General features: G+C 35.5%; 1 protein-coding gene across 13 annotated transcripts in view; it reads left to right on the forward strand.

Annotated features, from left to right (window-relative positions):
- Positions 1-23,771, forward strand: part of KHDRBS2 (KH RNA binding domain containing, signal transduction associated 2) — a 702,022-nt gene that overhangs the window by 240,234 nt on the left and 438,017 nt on the right. For all 13 annotated transcript variants that reach the window (XR_011388994.1, XR_011388992.1, XR_011388993.1 and 10 more), the window contains exon 3: positions 2,233-2,349. Coding sequence is in view for 2 of the 13 variants with exons in the window: in XM_070074657.1 (XP_069930758.1) it covers positions 2,233-2,349 (117 nt within the window). In the remaining 11 variants the exon portion in view is untranslated. The remainder of the gene's footprint in view (positions 1-2,232; positions 2,350-23,771) is intronic.

Consider the following 23,771-nt stretch of genomic DNA (forward strand, 5'->3'; position numbering starts at 1 on the left):
ATAGGTATGAGATTGTTTCAACACTATTTATTCAAAAGAGTTTACTTTTCAAATTTTGTTGCATCGGCACTTTTCCAGAAAGCCAAATGATAATCTCTATGTAGTTTGGATATTTTATTATTCTATTTATCCATTTACCTACACATACAACAATCTACTCTCCAGTATAATATTGAATAATGTGGTAAGAGATGACAGTTTTGACTTTATTTTACACTTAAATATTGCATACTCTATTCTAAAAACATTTTAATTATGTATTTTTTCAGTTAATGAGATATAATTCACATATCATATAATACATCCATTTTAATTATATAGTCCAGTGGTTTATTAGTTTGTTCAGTGTTGTTTATTCATCATCACAATTAATTTTAGATCAATTTTTATATAAAGGGGTGTTTGTAATAAGTTTTTTTTAAAAAAAGATTTATTTATTTGCAAGAAGAGTTACAGAGGTTCAGAGGCAGATAGAGAGACAGAGAGAGACATAGACAGATAGAGATCTGTCATCTGCTGGTTTACTCTCCAAATGGTCACAAAATCCAGAGCTGGGTTGATCTGAAACTAGGAGCCAGGAGCTTCTTCCGGGGCTCCCACATGGGTGTAGGGACCCAAGCAGTTGTGTCATATTCTACTGCTTTCCCAACCCATTGCAGAGAGCTGGATCAGAAGTGGAGCAACTAAGACTTGAACTGGTGCCCATATGGATGCCTGCTTTACCCACTAAGCCACAGCACTGGCCCCAAAGTTCTATTTTTTTTTAAATTTATTTTTTAAGTAATGCAAATTTTATATAAGTACAACTTGGGGAATATAGTTATTCTTCCTATGCTATTCGCCCCCCCACCCACACTCCCACCCTTCTTTCTCCTCCTCTTCCCCTTGCTAGTCTCATTCTCTATTAAGATTCATTTTCAATTAACTTTGTACACAGAAGACCAACTCTATACTAAGATTTCACAGTTTTCGCATGCACACACACACATACACACTTATTAGTGTTAAAGTTTTATTTTTTTAAGCTGAGTGGTAAAGCAGAGTTTCTGTACTGTAATGATTCATTAAACTATACATTTTGTGTGGCTTTCTATATCTGTTTTATTTTGCCCTTTGTTATAATCATACTTTTCAAAGAATAAGGTTTGTGCAATGCATGTTAAAGATAAAAACAAAGAGGTGGAGTAATTTTAAGTTTAGGAATAACTTGTAGTTATTATACATTTTTATATGCTGGTGTTGATATTCCTGAGAGGGCAATTAAGAAAGCTATCTCATTCTTTTTTAAAGATTTATTTATTTATTTGAAAGGCAAAGAGAGAAAAGCAGAGTCAAAGAGAGAGGGGAGAGAGAGAGAGAGAGAGAGAGAAAGAGAGAGAGAGAGAGAGAGAGAGAGAGAGAGAGAGAGAAAGAGAGAGGTGTCTTCCATTTGCTGGTTCACTACCCAGATGGCCTCATTGCCTAGGGCTGGGCCAGTGCAAAGGCAGGAGGCAGGAGCTTCTTCCAGGTCTTCCGTATTGGATGCAGGGGCCCAAGAACTTGGACCATAATTCACTGCTTTCCCAGGTGCATTAGCAAGGAGTTGGATTGGAAATAGAGCAGCCTACACTTGAACCAGAGCCCATATGGGATGCCAGTGTTTAGATGGCATTTTATCCTACTATGCTATGGAGCTGGCCTCTTTAATTTTTTTATTTTCGTTTATGTGTTCACATCTCTAATTTGCTGATTCTGAGAACAACTCTAACAGAAAATGTAAACCAAATAATTGATTGAGTTATTTTATTCCCAATCATGAACTTTGTGATAAAATCATATGGACATAGGCAATATTTAAAACACACGAATATTACGTTTTATTTTTAAAATCACTTTAAAATATTAACTTTTGTGATTTTGAAGGTCCCTAGACAAATTAAAATAACTTATTTCAATCATCTACTTGAAGAAAAAAGGCATAAGAATTTTATTTTCATAGAAAGTGATCTGTTTATTTATCTAAGTAAATAATATGCCTAACATAGTACTAATCTTGGCATTCCATTAAGAACAGATATACCTTTTAATATGGGTCTTAGTTGAAGATCTGAAATGGTTTCATGTTGGGGAGAGGGAGTGGCATAAATCTTCAAAGGTAAAGTTTGAAAACTCCACAGCTCATCAATTATTCTTGGCATAAATCATCCTTTTACTCTACCCTAAAACAGATGTTCTATTGATTTTGTTTTGTAGTTCAATTTTGTGGGGAAATTGCTTGGACCAAGAGGAAACTCCTTGAAGAGGCTACAGGAAGAAACAGGTGCTAAAATGTCTATCCTGGGCAAAGGATCAATGAGAGATAAAGCAAAGGTACCCAACTTGGAATTTGATATTTTGCGTACAATGCAAGAAAAGTATCACACCGATGATCGCTTTTCCAAGCACACCTGCACTGCGTTTCTGTCATTGGCTGTGATTTTCACTTTGTGGACCCTCCTGTTGCACATTATATTATCTCTAGCTTCTTAGAAATCACTTATTACTCCCACTTCTTTGACAGTGTATATTCTGTGTTTTCATTCTCTACAAGTCCATTTTGTAGGTTTCCATCAAATCATTTTCTCTTTTTGCTTTCTCTGTGGGAAGTTTCTGTATGTCTGAGTTGATTTCCTTTTGACTCCCTGACTGGATGCCTTTTCTATCTTCAATCATATCACCTAATCATATCCACTGTATGATTCTTTCATGTTATCTCTCTATTTCTTTTTTATCCTCTTACCTAAAGCAATTTCAAGTACTCATCTGCAAAACTAAAAATTCTGATTATTTCTCAAAATGTTTCCATATTAAACAGCTCACCTCTCCCCTAAAGAACAATAAACTAAAGTGTATATAAGTTTGATATTTGAAATTATTTCTTTCACATCTGAATTGCACCATAGCTTTCTGTCTTATACATGGATGATTTTCTGTGTGTTAGAGTTCAATGTTTAGGAGAAATAACTATTTATAGAGACTTATTCATAAAGAATCTTTGTAAATTCACTGGGAAAGGGTGGGTATATATGTAGTATAACTTAGTCAACCTACATTTTTATAGTTTGATACATTATTTTATTATGGAAAAGGAAATGATTAATCATTTCTTTCTGACCAAAAGACTTCTGTCTTCAAACTATTAAGGAGATATCTTAGGTGAGGAATTTATAATGAGAAATGTTACCAGAGTGTTGGACAGTATATCCTGCAGGAAACATTTTATCTTTATCATAAAAAAGTTTATATTTGGGCCGGCACCACGGCTCACTAGGCTAATCCTCCGCCTTTGGCGCCGGCACACCGGGTTCTAGTCCCGGTTGGGGCGCCGGATTCTGTCCTGGTTGCCCCTCTTCCAGGCCAGGGAGTGCAGTGGAGGATGGCCCAAGTACTTGGGTCCTGCACCCCATGGGAGACCAGGATAAGTACCTGGCCCCTGCCATCGGATCAGCGCGATGCGCTGGCCGCCGCGCGCCAGCAGTGGTGGCCATTGGAGGGTGAACCAACGGCGAAGGAAGACCTTTCTCTTTGTCTCTCTCTCTCACTGTCCACTCTGCCTGTCAAAAAAAAAAAAAAAGTTTATATTTGGATTTTAAGCAACATACTCTGTATGGATGCTTTTTTAGTGACTCAAGAGTTGATACTATAAATTGAAAAAAAATAATTTTACTAGTCTTTTCTTCTGGATATTTATTTGGTTGGTCTGTTATGTGTGTAATTTCTAAAATAATTGTATTATTATAAGTCCTCCTGCTTGAAGTTTCTCTGACCATATTTAGAAGAAATATTACAAGTGTTTAAGAACATCTAATAATGCAATAAGCTGTTCCCCTCTGCTATAATCAATTTTGATTTTCTTTATATTTGAGGTATAATTGGCATATAATAATCTGTAATTTCTTATATTCTTCAAAATTGTTTTTGTTCTCCAATATCTCATAGTCTTACACAATAACTTTCTTATTGTGTGCTTTTATACTCATATTGTAAGATTGAGGTCAGGCATTGTCTTCCCAGCAGGCCCTTGCTGAATTCCTATAATAGGCTAACTCACATTTTATCACTTAGCATATTTTACTGAATTATCCAATTATACTGTAAGCCATCACAAGCTGGAGAAATGTCCTAGTCAGCTTTGTAGGCCCAGAACCTCTGCTAGTCTCTCTATATCTTTTAAAACAGATGGATGCATATTTTTTATTCTCATACATTTAGACATTTTCCTATTCATAAAATTTCAAATTGGATTCCTTGTTCTCTGTTTGCATGTTAGGTGCTAGCATAAGTATTTCAAAGTCCAATAGCAAGCAAATTTGCTTGTATTAAGGCTCCATTAGGTTTAATTTACTGATATTGCCTGTTATTTAAAATCCTGTTATTATATTTTGGGTGATCCATCATGTTTGGCTATCCCATGACTGTTTTCATTGTTCTCTACAAAATAACATAAAAGTATTTAATAATGATAAAATCTGTCAAAGTAAGACTTTTTTTTCAAATCTAGAGAAGACCTTTACTCTCAGCTAAATAAAACCACAAACATGGATATGGAAAACTTCATCTTTGGAAACACTGATTACAATACTCATAAAGATAAAAGCTTAGTAAATCAGTGATTACTTCGCTGTATTTTGCCTCTAGTAATTTGACCTGAACAGAAGGACAGTTTTAACTGTTTTTATTTTTTCTAAAAAATAAATAAAACTCATCTTCTAATGAAAGAGTATGTGATATATATGAATTAATTGAAGAGCTATTTATTGAACATATTATGTGTCACACAGTTCTAATTTATAGTAGTAAAAATGGCCAGGGTTTTTTTTTTCCTCTGCCCTTGACATTGGCAGATAATAAATGGATAAGTTTGATGCTCTCAGTCATTGATAATTTTTATGGATCAAAAAAGAAACGAGGACAGTGGAAGAGGTTACTTGTGGTGGGAGCAATATTTTGATACCTGATCCAGAAGAACACCAGATAATGAGAAGGAGTGAAACAGAGAAAGGGCTAAGAGAGAGACCACCATGTGCCAAGGTATTGATGGAGAATCTGTACTCATATCTATAATAATATCTCTAACTATTATAACAATTAGAATCATGCTGCTATTTAGTAATTACAATACAGTATATTTATTCCCTTTTAAAATGTGGATAGTGATCCTTTTTTTTTAAAGATTTATTTCATTTAGTTGAAAGAGTTACAGAGAGAGGTAGAGACAGAGAGAGGTCTTCCATCTGCTGGTTCACTCCCCAGATGGCCGCAACTGTTGGAACTGCGAAAATCTGAAGCCAGGAGCCAGAAGCTTCTTCCAGGTCTCCCACGTGGGTAAAGGGGCCCAAGGACTTGAGCCGTCTACCACTGCTATCCCAGGCCAGAGCAGAGAGCTGGATCGGAAGAGGAGCAGCTGGGACTAGAACCGGCGCCCATATGGGATGCCGGCACTTCAGGCCAGGGCATTAACCCGCTGTGCCACAGTGCCGGGCCCAGTGATCCCTTTTTTTAAAGTCGATATATACTTTTAATTTTATTTATTTTTTAAAAATTTATTTATTTAATTGGAAGGCAGAGTTACAGAGAGTTACAGAGAGGCAGAGAAAGAGAGAAAGAGAGAGAAGGATTGAGAGAGAGAAGAGAGGGAGGTCTTCTATCTGCTGGTTCACTCCCCAAATGACCTCACTGGCCAGAGCCGGGCCAATCCAAACCCAGGAACCAGGAGCTTCTTCTGGGTCTCCCATGTGGGTGCAGTTGCCCAAGGCCTTGAGCCATTCTCCACTGCTCTCCCAGGCCATAGCAGAGAGCTGGATTGGAAGTGGAGCAGGTGGGACTAGAACAGGTGCCCATACAGGATGCTGGCACTGAAGATGCTGGCTTTACCCACTGCACCACAGTGCCAGCCCCCAAAATATACTTTTTAAAAATATATTTCTGTTTTTAATTGACATAAAGTAATTGTACATGTTTGTGGGTTTAAGTGTGATTTTTTCAATACGTGTATACAGTATTTAATTGGCATATCATTTCAGGCATTTATCATTTCTGTATATTGAGAACATTCAAAATCCTATTAGCTATTTTGAACCATTTAATTAAGTGTTATCCTACTCAGCTACAGAGCATTAGAAGTTATTCCATTTTGATTTTACTTGATCTCATAGCTCACCTTGGTATTAAAACTCACTGAAAAGTTCTTTGCAGTCATGGGATTCTCTCCATTTGCAGTTTTCTCACTCCCTGTGTCTAGATCCTCTTCCTGTTTCAGATCTCCAAAGCCATAGTCTCATACCATTCATTCGCTTCTGAATCTAAAGTTGATGTCAGCCTAAAATCTCTCCCTTAAGTTATAGATTCTAGATTTATAAATTTCCATACTTGGCCAGTGCCGCAGCTCACTAGGCTAATCCTCCGCCTGTGGCGCTGGCACTGCAGGTTCTAGTCCCGGTTGGGGTGCTGGATTCTGTCCCGCTTGCTCCTCTTCCAGTCCAGCTCTCTGCTGTGGCCAGGGAGTGCAGTGGAGGATGGCCCAAGTGCTTGGGTCCTGCACCCGCATGGGAGACCAGGAGGAAGCACCTGGCTGCTGGCTTCGGATCGGTGCAGCGTGCCGGCCACGGCACACCAGCCATGGTGGCCATTTGGGGGGTGAACCAATGGAAGGAAGACCTTTCTCCCTGTCTGTCTCTCTCACTGTCTAACTCTGCCTTAGAAAAAAAAAATAAAAAATAAATTTACATACATACTCAGCATGTCCATGTGGATGTCTACTATCTAATACCATTGACATATAACACGTTTGAACATACACACACACCCATATATGTGTATCTGTTTGGTTGACAAAGACTCCTTGACCAAACATTGTTCTGATGCCTCTGCAACAAATTCTATACTAGGCCTGACTGTATGAATGTTAGTTGTGTTTGTTTTATTTAAAGTTTTACAATTAGATAGGGAGATCAAGGAACAACTGCACATCTATTTTCACATTTTATTCAATTAACAAAGTGACTAAATTTTTACAAGGTGTACTCTGTTCACTTACAGATAAATCCTGGCTTGGTAGTCTCTTCTGCAGCCCTATAGAAAGAAGATTTTATAGAAAACATTATTTAATAAACTTGTTTGCTTTACCTTTGGAGAAAACAATAATACAGATTGTTTTTCTACATTGAACATGCTGTTGGAGAGCTTTTCAAAGTAGTCTTAAATTGACCTTAGGTAAACTTCATGATAAAAGGAGAAAAGGAGGTAGTTGAATATTTGTCTAAGTCAGGAAAAAATAGCTAATCAAAAAAAAAATCTTTATCCCATACCTGCCTTGCTTTCCAGGTTAAATTCATTTTTATGCTACATCAAAGGTATTCAAAATGATGCAAGCCTTGACAGAACTTGTAATTTAATTAAATATCGACCTGCTTAACAATTTCTTTAATAAAAGTGAAAAGGTATTTGATCATTTGGATTAGTAGTTGGATAAAATGACAAACTCATTTAATTTTGTTCATGTCTAATAAGACTTTTTCGGCTTTTGTGGTGTATGTAAGAGTCAGCATGTTTAATGTTTTTATTTGTGTTACTTTGGTTTTGGTGATTATGAATAAATATTCCTTTCAGTGTAATTATACCTAGCCAATAATTCTTTGAGCAAAGAATGAAAACAGAAACAAAAAATAAAATAATGCAATGTAGTAGTGTCCAAGATAACACCAGTAGCGGTATCCTAGCATAGAGGCATGATTTCTTCCCTGTATTGGTCAAGTCCAGAATATGTGAATTCATATTCTCCTTGAAACCGTCCAGGAATGCTTGAATAGAAGCTAAATTTCAATCTGTAATGATAAAATGTATTCTAAGAGAACTCTAGAAAGTAAAATGTTTGTATGTTTGCAATATTTCAAAAGAGCTCAGAAAATTAACTGGTAGTTTTGAAATTTCTGTAAAGTCTAAGTTTTCCATCTACCATATGGTAGACACCGTGTCCCAGCTGGTTCCAGATAACCATGCAGCTGCTGGCTTCACTAGCAGTTGCTTTGAGCAATCTTCAGGGTAACTCACTGGAGCTTCAGATAGTGCTTTGCTATTTTTAGTGGTGTTGATAGGGAAGATTGGTGAGGGAGAACAGAGGAAGCAGTAGTTCTAAGGGCTTATCTTTGAAAAGCCAGGAACAAAGATAGTATCTCCCCAAAACAGGTTAGAGAAAAATCCAACAATGGCTGAATACACCCAGACAGGAGTGAGAAAACATGAACACATGGAACCAAATATTTATTGCATGTATCTGTTGATTTTAAGTAAAAATTACAAATGACCATGTTGTAAATTAAGTACATTGTAATGGTAGATATTTTGGCATGTCTGATAGTGAGCTTGGTTGAAATTATGGAATATGTTCTTATGCATGCTAAGGATTATATGTTAAATGTAAAATGCTAATGTATATAAAGTACTAAACATAATATACCCCATAAATATATATAATTCTCTATATATTTCTAAAAATTATTATTAACTGAAAAATAATGTGAAGTACTGTTTGGTTGAATTTTATTTGAAAATGTGTGATAAAACTCAAGGCAAACTTTTCTGTCTTTGATGTGCTAATAACTTGTGCAGTTTCTATTTTAGAATATATTTTCTATGTTTGGTGATGGCTACTTGAGTAAATCCTTCTGATTTCATGGCAAGATTGATTTTCATCATCAACAAAATCAACTAAAAATCTTCAAAGAGATGTGGCTGCCTGGTGGGCAATGTGGGTGTGTGAACCCTGCATCAGCCATCATTCCCTCATCTGGCTTCTGGGCTCTGCCTAACATCAAACAGCCCAGTAGTCTCGCAAATCCTGAAGGGGCTAAGTCGTGCACATTGCTTGTCAGTCAGGATGCTGTTGGTTCCATTGACTACTGTTTCAACTCTTTAATATCCTGAAGACCAAAGCAATTTGTAATCCCTCAAAACCAAGAACCTAAACACTCTGATTTTAACTGTGCTTGTAAACTGGAAAGGAAAGCAATAATATTTTTTACCTTCCCTTTGCAAAAAAGAATGCCTAACACATTTTGACTCTGGCAAAAATAGAGGAATAAGAATAATTTCCTTAAATAGCACATAAGCTTGTGGATTGGGAAAGTATCATAAATTATAGATAGGTGGAATTTTCTTTTTTTAGAAAAATCACTGCTTCCTTTTGTTTCTCCAAATTCTAAACAGCTAGAGAAATGGACTAACACGTGCCTCCTGAATTGTAGTATATGTGATAAGGAACATTATTTTACAGATAGACATATGTGGAGGTTCAATGAAGCCTGGGTTTCAATGTTCAATTGAAAAATTATGTCAATCTATGATATATTTGGACTCAAAGTGATCAAATATTGAAAATACTTAGATTTGAGTTGAAGAATACAATGTATCAACATACATGTGTGATAAATATTTTTCATTTAGCATCTTCTTGCTTTTTACAGCCAGGGAAGTTACCATTAACAGTAGTGTGCTAATTAGAATGTTAAAAAAAAGGCTACTCAGATTCCATTTCCTCATATTCTCCAATGACAGAATATGAGGTAACCATGTCTCATACATTGTGAATCAAAGGTATATTATCATAAGTCAATAAGTTCCTGTAGTCTGTTTTTTTTTTTTCCACAACCAGACAACATTCACTTTATGACTTGCTATTGAAAATTCTCACGGACCTAATGTCATAGCCATAAATCTTGGTTTATTAACAGAATAGATTTTATTTTTTTAAGTTTCCTTATTTTATTTAAGAGAGAAACTAGAGAATGGATGAATATGTGAATCTCCCATCTGCTCGATCATTCTCAAATACCTACAATGGTCGGGCTGGGCTAGGCCAAATTCAGGAATCTGGAACACACTCCAGGTGGCAGGGACCCAAATACTTGAGCTCTTACCTGTTGCTTCCCAGGGTGTGCATTAGCAGGAACCTGGAACTAAGCATAGAGCTGGGACTTGAGACCAGGCACTATGATAGGGAATACAAGCAAGCATCTTGTATTCCATATCATAGACTATTATATTCTACTCTTCAACTTAACTGCTGTATCTAATTCCTGCCCCAGAAAAAAAAAATTAGTGCTATTAGTATTGTAGCTTTTCTTCCAGTGTGACTTGCAATTTCTTATTTTGACTGTACCATATTTCCTGAAAAGAGTGAAAGGCAAGAATCATAGAATCAAGGTTTCTCGCACCATATTATAAGAAATATTAATCTATAAAGCTCCTTTAAAGAATTGGAAAGTATGAAAACAAAGAAATTTCTGGACGTATCACATTGTATAAACCAGAATGACAACCGTGCAGTTTTCATACACCTAAGGACAGGCAATACATTTTTGTCACTAGCTTCACTGCAATCATGAAATGTTATTATAATAAAAATCCAAATTCAACATAACAATATAGAAAGGCGCCAGATATATTTTGGGGTATTTTAAATTCCTCATTTAGTAGCAGTTTTAATGGGTGCAACTTCTTTAACATTTCTTTCAGAGACAATTCTTTTCCCCTGGAATCTGAATAGTTTCAGTGACTTGTTCCTAACCAATAGAAGGCAGAGGAAGTGCACATTTGTGGTTCCTGAGGCTACTTTGGGAGAAGCTGTGCACCTTCCTTATTCGCAGGAACACTTTGTCTCGGAGATCAAAGATGCCCCACAAGGATTGTGAGAAGCCCGAGGCCACTTACTGTGAGGAAATACAAAGCTACCTGGAGAAGCCATGTATTTGTACCAGTGGGCAGTCCCGGTTGAATCAAGCCTTTGAGCCGTCTCTGTACATACACATGAGGAAAGAACTCTAGATGATCGTACTGTTAGCCTTTGAGTGATCACCAGCTGCACAAGTCCTCCTCTCATCTACCACCCCAAATGGCCTAGAGCAGATTCAAACTATACATTTTGTGCTCTGTCTGAATCACTGACTCATACGATCCATGTTTATCATAATATAACAAAACTGTCCTTATTTTATGTTGAGATTTGCCACAGTTAGTTAGGCAACAATAGGCAACTCCTTTATTTACAATGTTAAAAGATTCCCAACATTGTAAACCCATTTCCAAACAATGGATTTCTTCCCTTTTTGCATTTCTGTAGCTTGTTTAAAGGCAATCACTATAGATCGATAGTTTCTTGGAGCAGGAGTGTGTGTGTGTGTGTGTGTGTGTGAACGTGTGTGTACACATATGTGTATATTGGCTGCTTGTATGTATCAAAGATTTAATTCAAAGATTTAATTCAAATTTGCCAGGATTGGAAAAGACTCCCAGGAATCTTTATATGGGAGACAAGGCAGAAAGCTTCTGGTTAAAAAGTATAAGGCTACTCATAAAGTTGGTTTAAGGTTTTTCTACTTCAGAATGTCTGGCTTAATGTCATGAGACTCAAGGTTAATTGGGCAGGTAGTTCCAATTTCTCTGTAAGACTTCTTAATTTTATTACAGCTTGACAAAGCAAGTGCTCCAGCATTTTATCAAAGATGCTAGATGGGTCCCAGAGGGTAAATCAAGTGCAACACAAGACTGGAACGATTTTCTTTCTTAGTTCCTCCTTTTGAACAAGACAGATTGTGTATTTGTCAATGTCCATATGGCATTTTTGTACTCAAAGTATTAACTGTTGCTTCATTCATCATTTCTTGCTTGCCTTATAGAAGATGAGCTGTAAATATAGGATCAGTTTATAGAATACATAGGCTAGCAGGATTACTCACAATATACACATATACAAACCCACTGAAAGTGTTTGCACTAACTTACCATATTAGAAAAGAATGTCCAAATAAAATTCTAAGGCAGTTCAGCTTAGTGAGATATATTTATTTATTAGTTGTATTATTATTTTTAGTAGCACATACATATGAGTTTACTTCAAAAATAGAGAATAAGTATTATGGGAGAAAACTATGTGAACTTCAATAATTTTTGGTACTAAAAAATACTTAAACTTTTGATTTAATTTTCCTTGAACTTTTGCGGTTTCCTCTTCTATCTTTAGTGATCTCTTTTTGTATAGATATAGATAAATAGACATAACATATATATGTGTTGTATTTTGTAATATTATTATTATGTAATATCCAAATCCCCCTGGTTGTAGAGTTAGCAAATCTAGAATATGTATGAGTTCTAGGTTGTACATTTTATCTTCTATAATACTAACATTTGCTGCATCTTAATATTGAACCATATCTTTGATTTTTCCATAAATCCAAATACTGAGCAATAACTCCAGTGAACATGTCAGTATTCTTACATGATAATTAGATATTACAAAGAAAAAAAATGTCGAGTAGTTTTATTTTTCTCATTGTAAAATAAAATAAATAAATATAATTTTATGGTTAATTTTTATGTTGACCTAAGTAGAAACAGCTATTTAAAATGTTAAAACGATATCTAATCCTTCAGAAAAGATTTAATGAAAAGCTGGTGGTTGTTTTGTGTGTTTTTAGAAAGATGCTATTAAATGTTTGCTTAAAAGACTTGAAGTTTGACCCCAAAAAAGCCATGTTCATTGAAGAGAAACTTGGACAACTTGTTCTAGCACAGCTTGGGGAATTTGCAGGTACAGTTAAAAGGATAATGATCCCAGAGTGGGAGTGCTAAAGAGAAAAATCCTGCATTTAACTTGAGTGCATCAGTGCTAATTTAGACTCTGAATTTCATTAGTTGCCATGATGTTTATTTGACTTAGTATTCTTTTTACTCCTTATTAGTTTTTAAATTTCACAAGCCATTAAAAAGTTAAGTAGTATTCCAGTTTTATCAGCCACAGATGTCTGAATTGTTCCTTAGTTTAAAATAGAGTTGTCATGCGTTTTAAATCTTTGTTACTAAAAACATAAAAAAAAACCTGCATTCTCAGTGTAGTTAATGGTGCTACACAGTTACAATTTCCAGTTTCTCAATCTAATGGATAGCAGTGTTATTGAGTTCATTTCTGTTTTCTGTGCATATAGGTTTCCCAAGAGTTGGAAAAAAAAAAAAAACTGAGGAAAGTGAAATGAGCAGGATACAAATGAAAATTTATGTATTTTGCCATAAACACAATTGATTATACCGCTTGACTTTTTGCAGCAGGACAAGTTGTATACACTTCCAGGAAGGCCATTCACAATGCATTCTGTGTGCACAGTGTCCCTAAGCTGTCAAGATTCGACACGTGAGCTAGTTGCAGGAGCAAGGATATGAAATGCCAATAAGGGAAAGACATGCTTTCCTCCTTAACATCTATATATAAGATATCGCTGAGACCCATTATGAATGTTTTACTTTTAAATGCCATCTGGCAGGGAAGTTTAGTTTTTGTGTATTTTTGTACGAATTTAGTGTTCTGTTTTAAACTGGAGAGTACGCTAAGTTTCTCTGCTTTTTTTAGATTAGAGGTTGGGGACGGTCTGTAAGCTGCTTTGCAAGTATTCTCTCCTGCAATTTTCTTTAGACTGGGTGTATAATTACTAACATCTACAGTTCTAGCTTTGCCATTGGCATAACAAAAATTGAAAAGTAGCAAAAGACAATGTGGGCCTTGATTTAAAAAATTTAGAAACTTTAATGTTCACATCTCTACAATTACAATGTCCTGCATTTGCTGCTTTCTCTACTTCAAGGCTGGACTCTTTTTTTTTCTCTTTCTTTTATATGCTTGAAATATTTAATTTCTATCAATAGACATTTTTATGGACTATTTTCTCAGTCTTAATTTTCTTCCTTTTGCATATCTACCTGAAAATAATTTTAAAATTAAATATTTAAATATCAGCATTTTTCAGTTTAAAGTACCAATAACTTTTGTTGTAGTTGTTTTGTTTCATTTAAATATGTACTTAGTTTTTGAGAGACAGACCAACAGCTCTGATCTACTGGTTCAATTCTCAAATGCCTTCAACAGCCAGGCTTAGGCAAGGCTGTAACTGGGAGCCAGGAGCTCAATCTAGGAATCCCACGTGGGTAGCAAGGGTCCAAATACTGGAACCATACCTTTGCCTCCCAGGGACTGTAGTGTCAGAACGGGAGCCAGGTAGTGGACTCATGCATTCCAGGATGCACACCACATTTTTTTTTATTGAATGTCTGGGGAATATTTACATGTTCAAGAGGACTACCACATCATATTTACTTAAATCAAACTTGGTTAAGTCAACAACCACCTCCACTAATCCAAGATCATAAACAATGCAGAAAATAGGAAGAAACAAACACATCTTAGCTGGGCCAAGTTAATATTCTCATGATTTTAATTCTTTAATTTTATTTAAAAATTTATCCACATTTGATTTAATAATAATCTAAAAAGAAAATATGTGGAAACATTTGGGGTGATTGATGCATTTGTCTTCAGAAAGGTTTCTTAATATGAATAAGCTAAAGAACTATGCTTTGTTAGCAATTCTTTAGCTTTAGCAATACAGTAATTTGTAACAAAAGGAGTAAACTTGAGTAATTCTTGTTTCAGAATATTACTGGGATGACTATGGAGTTGTGTTAGTTTGCTTTCATCTGTTCTGTGGTATGACTTATGTGCTTCCATATCATCACACACAAAATATCATTGGTTTTTACAGTCTTTAAGTTGGAAAATAATATAAATATTTTAATTTAATTCATTTATTTTTCTACCCATTATATATTAGTGCCAAATAAATAATGATTTTCCTAGGATTATTTGACAAATATTAGGAAATATTTAATTATTTGTCATGAAAAAATATGTAAACATGATATCCACTTTCATGAAATTAACTGGCTTTACCAGCATGTTAGCAGCAAGGAACCATAACTTAGGAAGAAACAGACCTTAGTAAGTTCTCTATTGATGATTCTTAAAGTATTGCAACCCAAGATAATAAGTTGAAAATGGATCCAAATCGATTTAAATATCATAAAATTGCCAGTAAGATATAGAAGGTTGAATTGAACATGGTTCTTTGGCATTATGTGGTTCTTTATAACTGAATGATTTAGCTATGACTTATTTATGAAAATATTGCAGAAAATCCTCTCTCCTGTTTATGACAGAGGATGTGCATGTTGGATTGAAAAGGGGAACTGAGCAGCCAAGCTTGGGGTGCCTTATAAACTGGAGTTCGGTAGCAGTCTACATTCTGTGATAAACATGCAGAAAAGTTGCATAACCACTCTGCAACTCCATCCGTGAGAGAAGCATTCGAGCAGCATAGGCTTTTGAGCAAGGTCTCATGCCCTTGGAGTCTGAATTTTTCTTAAAAGAAAGGTTCTTTCGCTCCTTAATCTCTGTACTATTTTATAGGTTACAAATGTGATCCAGGTATATTTGAAAATGTACCTATTTTTTCATATTACCATAAGTTACTATATAAATGGTAAATCAAAAATGCAACTTTATTGTACAGGGATCCCTTTAAGTGTTGATTTTAGTTATAGTGACCAGGACCAGATCATTACATATTTACATCACCCTTATTAACATAAGATGTACATGCACATAAATCTACGACTTATAAGCATTCAAATTTATGCTATAATGTTTGCATCACTAAATCAAGATAATGGATATTTTTTCATCTCAAAAATTTCCTTTGGGCCTCCCTTCATGCTTGATCCTGGGAGAATATTTATCTGCTTTCTGTTACTGTCATTTGGCCTTTTTCTTGAATTCATAAATGAGCTTACATGACCTATAGATTTATTCCTGCATTCTTTCACTAAAAATAATGTTTTTGAGGGTCATCTCTGTTGTTTGTTCTTATAGATCTGTGAGAAGTTTTCCATTATATGGATATACCAATATTGTTTATCTATTCTTCTTTTAATGATGATTTTTTAAAGATTTATTTATTTATTTGAAAGTCAGAGTTACACAGAGAGAAGAGAGGCAGGAAGAGAGCAAGAGAGAGAGAGAGAGAGAGAGAGGTCTTCCATCCACTGGTTCACTCCCCAATTGGCCACAACAGCCAGAGCTGAGCCGATCTGAAGCCAGGAGCCCGGAGCTTCTTCCGGGTCTCCCACGTGGGTGCAGGGGCCCAAGCACTTGGGCCATCTTCTACTGCTTTCCCAGGCTAAAGCAGAGAGCTAGATCAGAAGTGGAGCAGCCGGGTCTTGAACTGGTGCCCATATGGGATGCTGGCATTGCAGGCGGCAGCTTTACCCACTACATCACAGCACTGACCCCTTTTGATGAAAATTTTTTGATGACCACTATGAAGGTTCATGCTTGTCTGTGTGAGCATGTTTTCACAATACAGTTTAGGATTTTCTCTTCAAAAGTTAAAGCATGTGCATATTTATGTCATCTTTTGCATTTATTGAATGTATTTATCATAGGACTATATATTTTTGAGAATAATGTAAAATACTTGTATTGATTAGTTATTTACTCTCTGATTTTCAGTACTTGAGAAGTCTAAGAATGCCTCCGTTTTTTTGTTATTCATTTCTCATTCTACAAATAACCATCTTGAAATTAAGGTTTAGGACAACATTTTTGTAGCAATGCCCTAAATGAAGATACCAGAATTCAGAAGTAAGCCCTGAGATTGTGATTCCCTAATCAGAGAGGCTAGATTTGTTAGATAAATTAAGCCATCTGCATCAATTTAAATAGTTCTACCAAATTGATTCATGAAGTGTCTAATATTTCCATGTGATTAGCATTTTCAATCTCTATAACCAAGAGGAAAATTGTACCTTCACTGAAGAATTACATACACAAGGGTTGGTACTTTAGAAAATTATATTTTTCTAAGGGGGTACTCACCAAAGAATTACATCTGATTCTGAAAAGATGCTGTAGGATCCCTGTCTTATTGGTGCACTAGAGCTCTAATGTTAGAAACCTTCATCTCCTCCTTCACATCAGACATAAAGTCAGATTTCCCAGTTCTCAGTACTGTCGGGATAGTAGTACATTTCTTGTGACTATTGTAGACATACTCAGCTTTCTGTTTTCTTCTTTAAGTTTAAACTCCTGTCATTAACTTCAACCCATGTCTTTTTGTTGGCCCTCTCAGAAAAGAGGACTGATTTCAGATGATGATAATGGTTTTTCTCTAGCTCAAATGTTTATTTACCAAAAGAGCTGGTAACTACATGTGCACATTCACTTAAACCTACAAAAATGTAATGTATATGTAAGAGTTAATAGATTTTGGGTATATCACTGTAATCTATGAGTTCCATGTCTCATATAATTGGTTTACTTGGTGAAATCCTAGAGGTGCATTTAATATGAAGTCAGCTAATACGCCGTACTCACTTTTATTTTGTCTTTTCAGCTTAGATTTCTTTATCTCCTTTGTTCTGTGTTAGTGATGCTGTATGCAGGTGAACCACTCAACTATTATGTAATGGAGGATAGACATGCTTCTCTCATTAATTTGAAGAATGTTTGTTTTTCATGGCCTATTTAATTGGAATTGAAAATTAATCCTTAGCATTACTAAATTCCCTCACATGCTATTTATCCATAAATTTCTTACGTATTACAATAAATTGTAATTCTGCTTATTCAGTGGGAAAATATTTGATGCTTTTTGTTAAAGTTTCTTAGAAGGATGTTAGATAAATGAGCATGTCTTAAAAGTTGTTTGAAATTTTGTCCTTATTAATTGTCTTTCATGTTAAAAATACATAATGATAAAAATTCCCTCTAAAATCAATCAAATCATGTCAGTTGCCACTACAAGACACAATATAAAAAATCAAAACTGATATAATCACTTCTAAATTTTAGTTATCTTGAAGATACACTGTTAATATATTAAGGCAAGAGATTTGTTGAATTACCCAATTTGTTGCTAACTAAATTTTCACATTCTAACAAATTGAATAGTTGAGTTGAACATTAATTTATTTAGTTTGCTAATGTCCTTAAAATTCAAGCTGTTAATCAGTATTGCTAGTTTATGATATTGTATACACAAGCCTGCAAGTACATACTCTGTTGTAAAATCAAATACAAAATACAAATACATGACTGAAGATTTGACAAAAGATATATGGAGAATGTAAGCATATAAAAACTAGTAGCTTTAGAGTAAATATGAATTTTGCTTTGCATAACAGATCATATACTAGCCAGAAGAATATCACACTTTCTATATATAAAGACTCCATATGAAGCAAGTAGTTCATTGTCATGTTAACCAATCAACAAACGTGTCAACATGCGTACAGAAGACATTCTAAAGTACTGGATTCATGAATATTTTCACTAAAATGCACAATATAAAAGAATTTATAACAGCCTTAAGTCTTATGCAGATTCGTTCCTGCTCAGTTCAATCTTCTTCAAAATCTTTAGTTTTGTACAGCTTTTTTTTAAAAAAAAAAAAAAAGTTCACACTACATTTTTAAAGAAAAAAAAAATTCCTGTTTCTTCTCTAATACTGTTTATAAACACTTTGCTTTGACTCCAGAAGAGAGTTTTCCCCCTGTACCATCCAATTATCCAATACCAGTTGGGTGCCCTACAATTTACTTAGTTCTAATACTAACTGCCTGGAGGAGCACAGACATTTCAGGTTTATGGTTAAATCACACAAGACAGGTTCCCACTCTGGAGCCCAATCAGAAGCAGAGAATCCCAACAGCATCCATACTTTCCTCAGAATTCTTAGAACTTTTGTCAGACTTGGCTACAAATTGGAGTTTCCTACAGCCCCCTCTTTAGGTATGATATTTGCTAGAACAGCTCACATAGCTCAGGAAGAAAGTTTACTTGTGACATTACTGATCTGTTATAAAAGGATATAACCCAGGAATGGAGAGATGGAGGAAATACATAAAGAAAAGTATGCTTCCCCAGGCTTGCCACCTTCCAAGCACCTTCCTCAAGTTAACAGGCTGAAAACACTCACAACTCTATTCTTTGGAGTTTTATGAAGGGTTTATTTCATTGGCATAATTTGCAAAATCATTGACCATTGATGGTTAAGTCAATCTTTAGCCACTAGACTCTTTGTACTCCTCTAAGTTGTGAAGTGAGTAGAAAATGCTGACCCCCTAATCAGATGGAAGTTTCCCCTGACCACCAGTTGCCCCCCCCCCAAAACATTCTTAGGGTTTTTACAAAAGTCACATCAATGACATAAACTCAGGGCTTGATGAGAGGAATTGTAAAGAATCCAAATAGATTCTCCTTTTCTCTTATTTAGAAAATCACAAGGTGTTCAGAGTTAGGTGCAAGAACATTTTGTCCTCACAAAAGTGAGAACCAAGTATCGTTTTCATATTGTATCACAATATCACATATGTTCCTTCATATTTATCTGATTACCTAATTTTAAATACTGAATTCAATTGGCACTAAAAATGATGTTTACATTTTTCCTGTGATTTATGAACTTTATAATGATTATGATTCTCAATACCCTCCTCCTAGCCTACACAAAGCACTGCAGTCTAGCTTTGATACCTATGCCATTTAAATTGCAGTAGAAAACAAAAAGGATATAATGGGATTTTTATTTTCAGAATCAGTAGTTATTTCTTCGACTCCAGCGAAGTATGTGGAACACAAAGAATGTAAACAGCATGAACAGAGTAGTTCCAAAAACTAAAGGAAACCAAAAGAAGGAAAACAGAATTAAAATTTATGATGGAATAAAATTCTCCTGAAACAAAAAGCAGAACTTGAAACTATGCAAACTACTGACCAGGTTCCTAGGAAAAATGACCAAAGGTGTTAGACATAGCCTAGTTAAAAAACAAAATAGACTTAAAGTGGTGCGTGTGTGTAGGCAAAAATAATAGAGGAGGAAATACATATGGACTTGAAAATTTTTATGGAAAAGTAGATGGAAAAATAATATGTATTCTCCACAAACTTTTTGAAGTTTATCTTAGCAATGACTCTAACAAGTTATAACCATGTAACTTATTCAGGATATTTAAGAAAATATAATATGAAATTTTTTTTATTCAAACATACTAATGTTCATATAAAAGGTTCCATTTAGTTAATAGCATGTAAAAACTAAGGGAATATTGTTCCCCTTTCTGAGTAATATACTAGAGAGGCCAAATGTAATGTGCTTATTTACTTATACCACTGTCATAATTCTAAGTGGAAAATGTATGTATAGGATTTGATCATTTATATAAGAAAATAAAAGTGAAAAGATAAACAAGTGAATGGACACTTTGAAATACCTTGTCATAGTAGTGGCACCTTCTGTTCAAAACAGGGCAATTTGAGTGTCTATAAGAACAATATTGCCAATGAATTTAAGCATATTAAATATTTAAATTGCATGATGGAAGTATACAATACCACCTATGAAAATTCATGCTAAAATGTGGAGTCCCAGCTGCTCCACTTCTGATCCAGCTCCCTGCTAAATGTGCCTGGGAAATCAGCAGAGGACAGCCCAAGTGCTTCGGTCCCTGCAACCACTTGGAAGACCTAGAGGAAGCTCCTGCCTTTTTCCCGGCCATGGTGACAATCTGGGGTGTGAATCAATGGGTAGAAGATCTCTATCTTTGTCTTTCAAATAAATATTTTTTAAAAGTTAGAAAATTTTTTTTAACTTTTTTTTAGATTTATTTTATTTATTTGAAAGACAGAATTACAGAGAGAGATCTTCCATCCATTGGTTCACTCCCCAGATGGCCTCAACGGCTGGAGCTGTGGCGATCCGAAGCCAGGAGCCAGGAGCTTCTTCTGGGTCTCCCACGTGGATGCAGGGTCCCAAGGACTTGGACCATCTTCTGCTGCTATCCCAGGCCATAGCAGACAGCTGGATCGGAAGAGGAGCACCGGGACTAGAACTGGCGCCCGTGTGGGATGCCGGAGCATCAGGCAAGTGCTTTAACCTGCTGCGTCACAGCACCAGCCCTGATATTTTATCATTTTGTCACAAATTCTAATCTCAAGGAGTAAAAAGCACTTTGAATTTGAGAACACACAGCTTTTAATTTTAGAGTAAAATTCATTTCTCATCTTCTCAATGATTGCCAAAATCATGAATTAATAGCTCTTAAAATGTTTTAAGTATTTTTACTACATTTTACATTTATTTCAATACATTAATATAAGGTTTTTCTTTTTTTTAATTTTTTTTTAATTTTTTTTAAACTTTTATTTAATGAATATAAATTTCCAAAGTACGACTTATGGATTACAATGGCTTCCCCCCCATACCGTCCTTCCCACCCACAACCCTCCCCTTTCCCACTCCCTCTCCCCTTCCATTCACATCAAGATTCATTTTCGATTATCTTAATATACAGAAGATCAGCTTAGTATACATCAAGTATGGATTTCAACAGTTTGCTCCCACACAGAAACATAAAGTGAAAATCAATAGATGATTTTTTTTTTAAATGATGATGAAATCAGAGCAGACCTATTGTCATGTTTAATCCCACTGAGAGTCAAGTTGGGAATTGATAATTTCTTTTTTTTTTTTTTTTTACAGAGGATCAGTTTAGTATGCATTAAGTAAGGATTTCAACAGTTTGCACCCCTATAGAAACACAAAGTGAAATATATTGTTTGAGTACTCGTTATAGCATTAAATCTCAATGTACAGCACATTAAGGACAGAGATCCTACATGAGGAGTAAGTGCACAGTGACTCCTGTTGTTGACTTTACCAATTGACACTCCTGTCTATGGCATCAGTAATCTCCCTATGCTCCAGTCATGAGTTTCCAAGGCTATGGAAGCCCTCTGAGTTCTCCGACTCTTATCTTGTTTAGACAAGGTCATAGTCAAAGTGGAGGTTCTCTCCTCCCTTCAGAGAAAGGTACCTCCTTCTTTGATGACCTGTTCTTTCCACTGGGATCTCACTCGCAGAGATCTTTTGCCAGAGTGTCTTGGCTTTCCATGCCTGAAATACTCTCATGAGCTTTTCAGCCAGCTCCAAATGCCTTTAGGGCTGATTCTGAGGCCAGAGTGCTATTTAGGACATCTGTCATTCTATGAGTCTGCTGAGTATCTCACTTCCCATGTTGGATCACTCTCCCCTTTATTTACTCCATTGGTTAGCGTTAGCAGGTACTAGACTTGTCTATGTGCTCCCTTTGACTCCCAGTCCCTCCACCATGACCAACTGTGAACTGGACACTATGGGAAATGGTGGCTTGATCAGCATAGCCCTGACTGTTAATGAACAACTTAATACATTATCCCTCTTAGTAGTTTTTTTTATCTGTTCTACTTAATATGACTGGTTTAATTCTGTAATTATCACACAGTTATTCTTAAGTGTTGAAAATTAACTGAAATGTGATCCCTGTTGAACATGGGAGTGGGAATGGGAGAGGGAAGGGATGTATAATTTGGGACATGCTCAGGCTGACTTGCCCCAAGTGGTGGAGTTGGAAGCATACCAGGGGATTCCAATTCAATCCCATCGAGGTGGCATGTACCAATGCCATCTCACTGTTCCAAAAGTTAGAAAATTTTTAAAAATTGAAATTAAAAGACTGGAAATGAGAACAAATAAAAATGAATGCAGTTAATTTTAACCTTATTACCAAGAATAAAATTACAATTGAATAAATTAATATTAATACCTGCTGAAATTAATTTAAAAGATTATTAATTATTGTATGTGATAATGGTGCTTGAGTTATTTTTTTAAAAAATATATTGAATTAGAGATACACATTTAAAAATGTAGATATCTAGAACAATTTTTATCTGAATAGTAGATAATAAGATAATCTCTAAATTTAAAAAAATAATTAGATATTCATCTCACAGGTAGGAAGGCAACAGTAGCCTTAAAATGTCCTTCAATGAAGCTTAAAATTTTTTTTGAAAGATTATTTTATTTGAGAGATAGAGTTACAGACAGAAGGAGGAGGAGACAGAAAAGTCTTCCACCACTGGTTCACTCCCCAAATGGCCGCAATAGCTGGAGCTAGGCAGATCTGAAGCCAGGAGCCAGGAGCCATGCAAGTGAAGGGACCCAAGGACTTGGGCCATCTTCCATTGCTTTCCCACAGCAGAGAGCTGGATCAAGAGGAGCAGCCAGGACTAGAACTGGCGCCCAGAGGGGAGGCCAGTCCCCCAGCAGAGGCTTAGCCCACTATACCACACACTGCTGGCCCAAGAAGCTTAAAAATTAAGATGAGGAAGCTAGTAAATAAATTATAGCATTATATTTGAGATATAGTGACTAGTGGAAATGTGCGTAATTGAAATCTTGTGTTCTAAGACAATAAGATATAAATCATCATTAGCATAGTATTTTTAAAAGAATTTTATGCCATTGTCAGTTCTTTGTTCTGGGAAGGAAACTGAGATAACCACCTATCAAAATAAAATTTCAGGGCAGTTATGTAGCCCTGGTTTAGACATCTGTGTCCCATATCAGAGTACCAGGGTCTGATACATGTCTCCGATTTCCTACTGCTGCACATCCTGGCAGGCAGCAGATATGGCTCGAGTAATCATGTTCCTTACACCATGTGGGTGACCTAGATTGAGTTTCCTGCTCTCAAACTCAGCCCTGATCCCAGCTCCCACCATTGCAGACATTTGGGAAGTGTGTCAGCAGATGGGAACTCTATCACCCATCTATTCATCTGTCTGTCTGTCTATCTATATCTATCTATCTATCTATCTATCTATCTATCTATCATCTACCTCTTTCTGTCTGCTCTCTTCTAAATACATTCAAAAATTTATATTTCAGTTGTATTAAGAATATAAATTTGATAATATTGGAAAACAATCGGTGATTTTTCTGATTTTTAGGTATAAAAAGGTTATTTTAATACTTTATTTTATAAAAATAAGA

This window comes from Oryctolagus cuniculus, chromosome 5, assembly GCF_964237555.1.
Source record: "Oryctolagus cuniculus chromosome 5, mOryCun1.1, whole genome shotgun sequence".
Classification (NCBI taxonomy): domain Eukaryota; kingdom Metazoa; phylum Chordata; class Mammalia; order Lagomorpha; family Leporidae; genus Oryctolagus; species Oryctolagus cuniculus.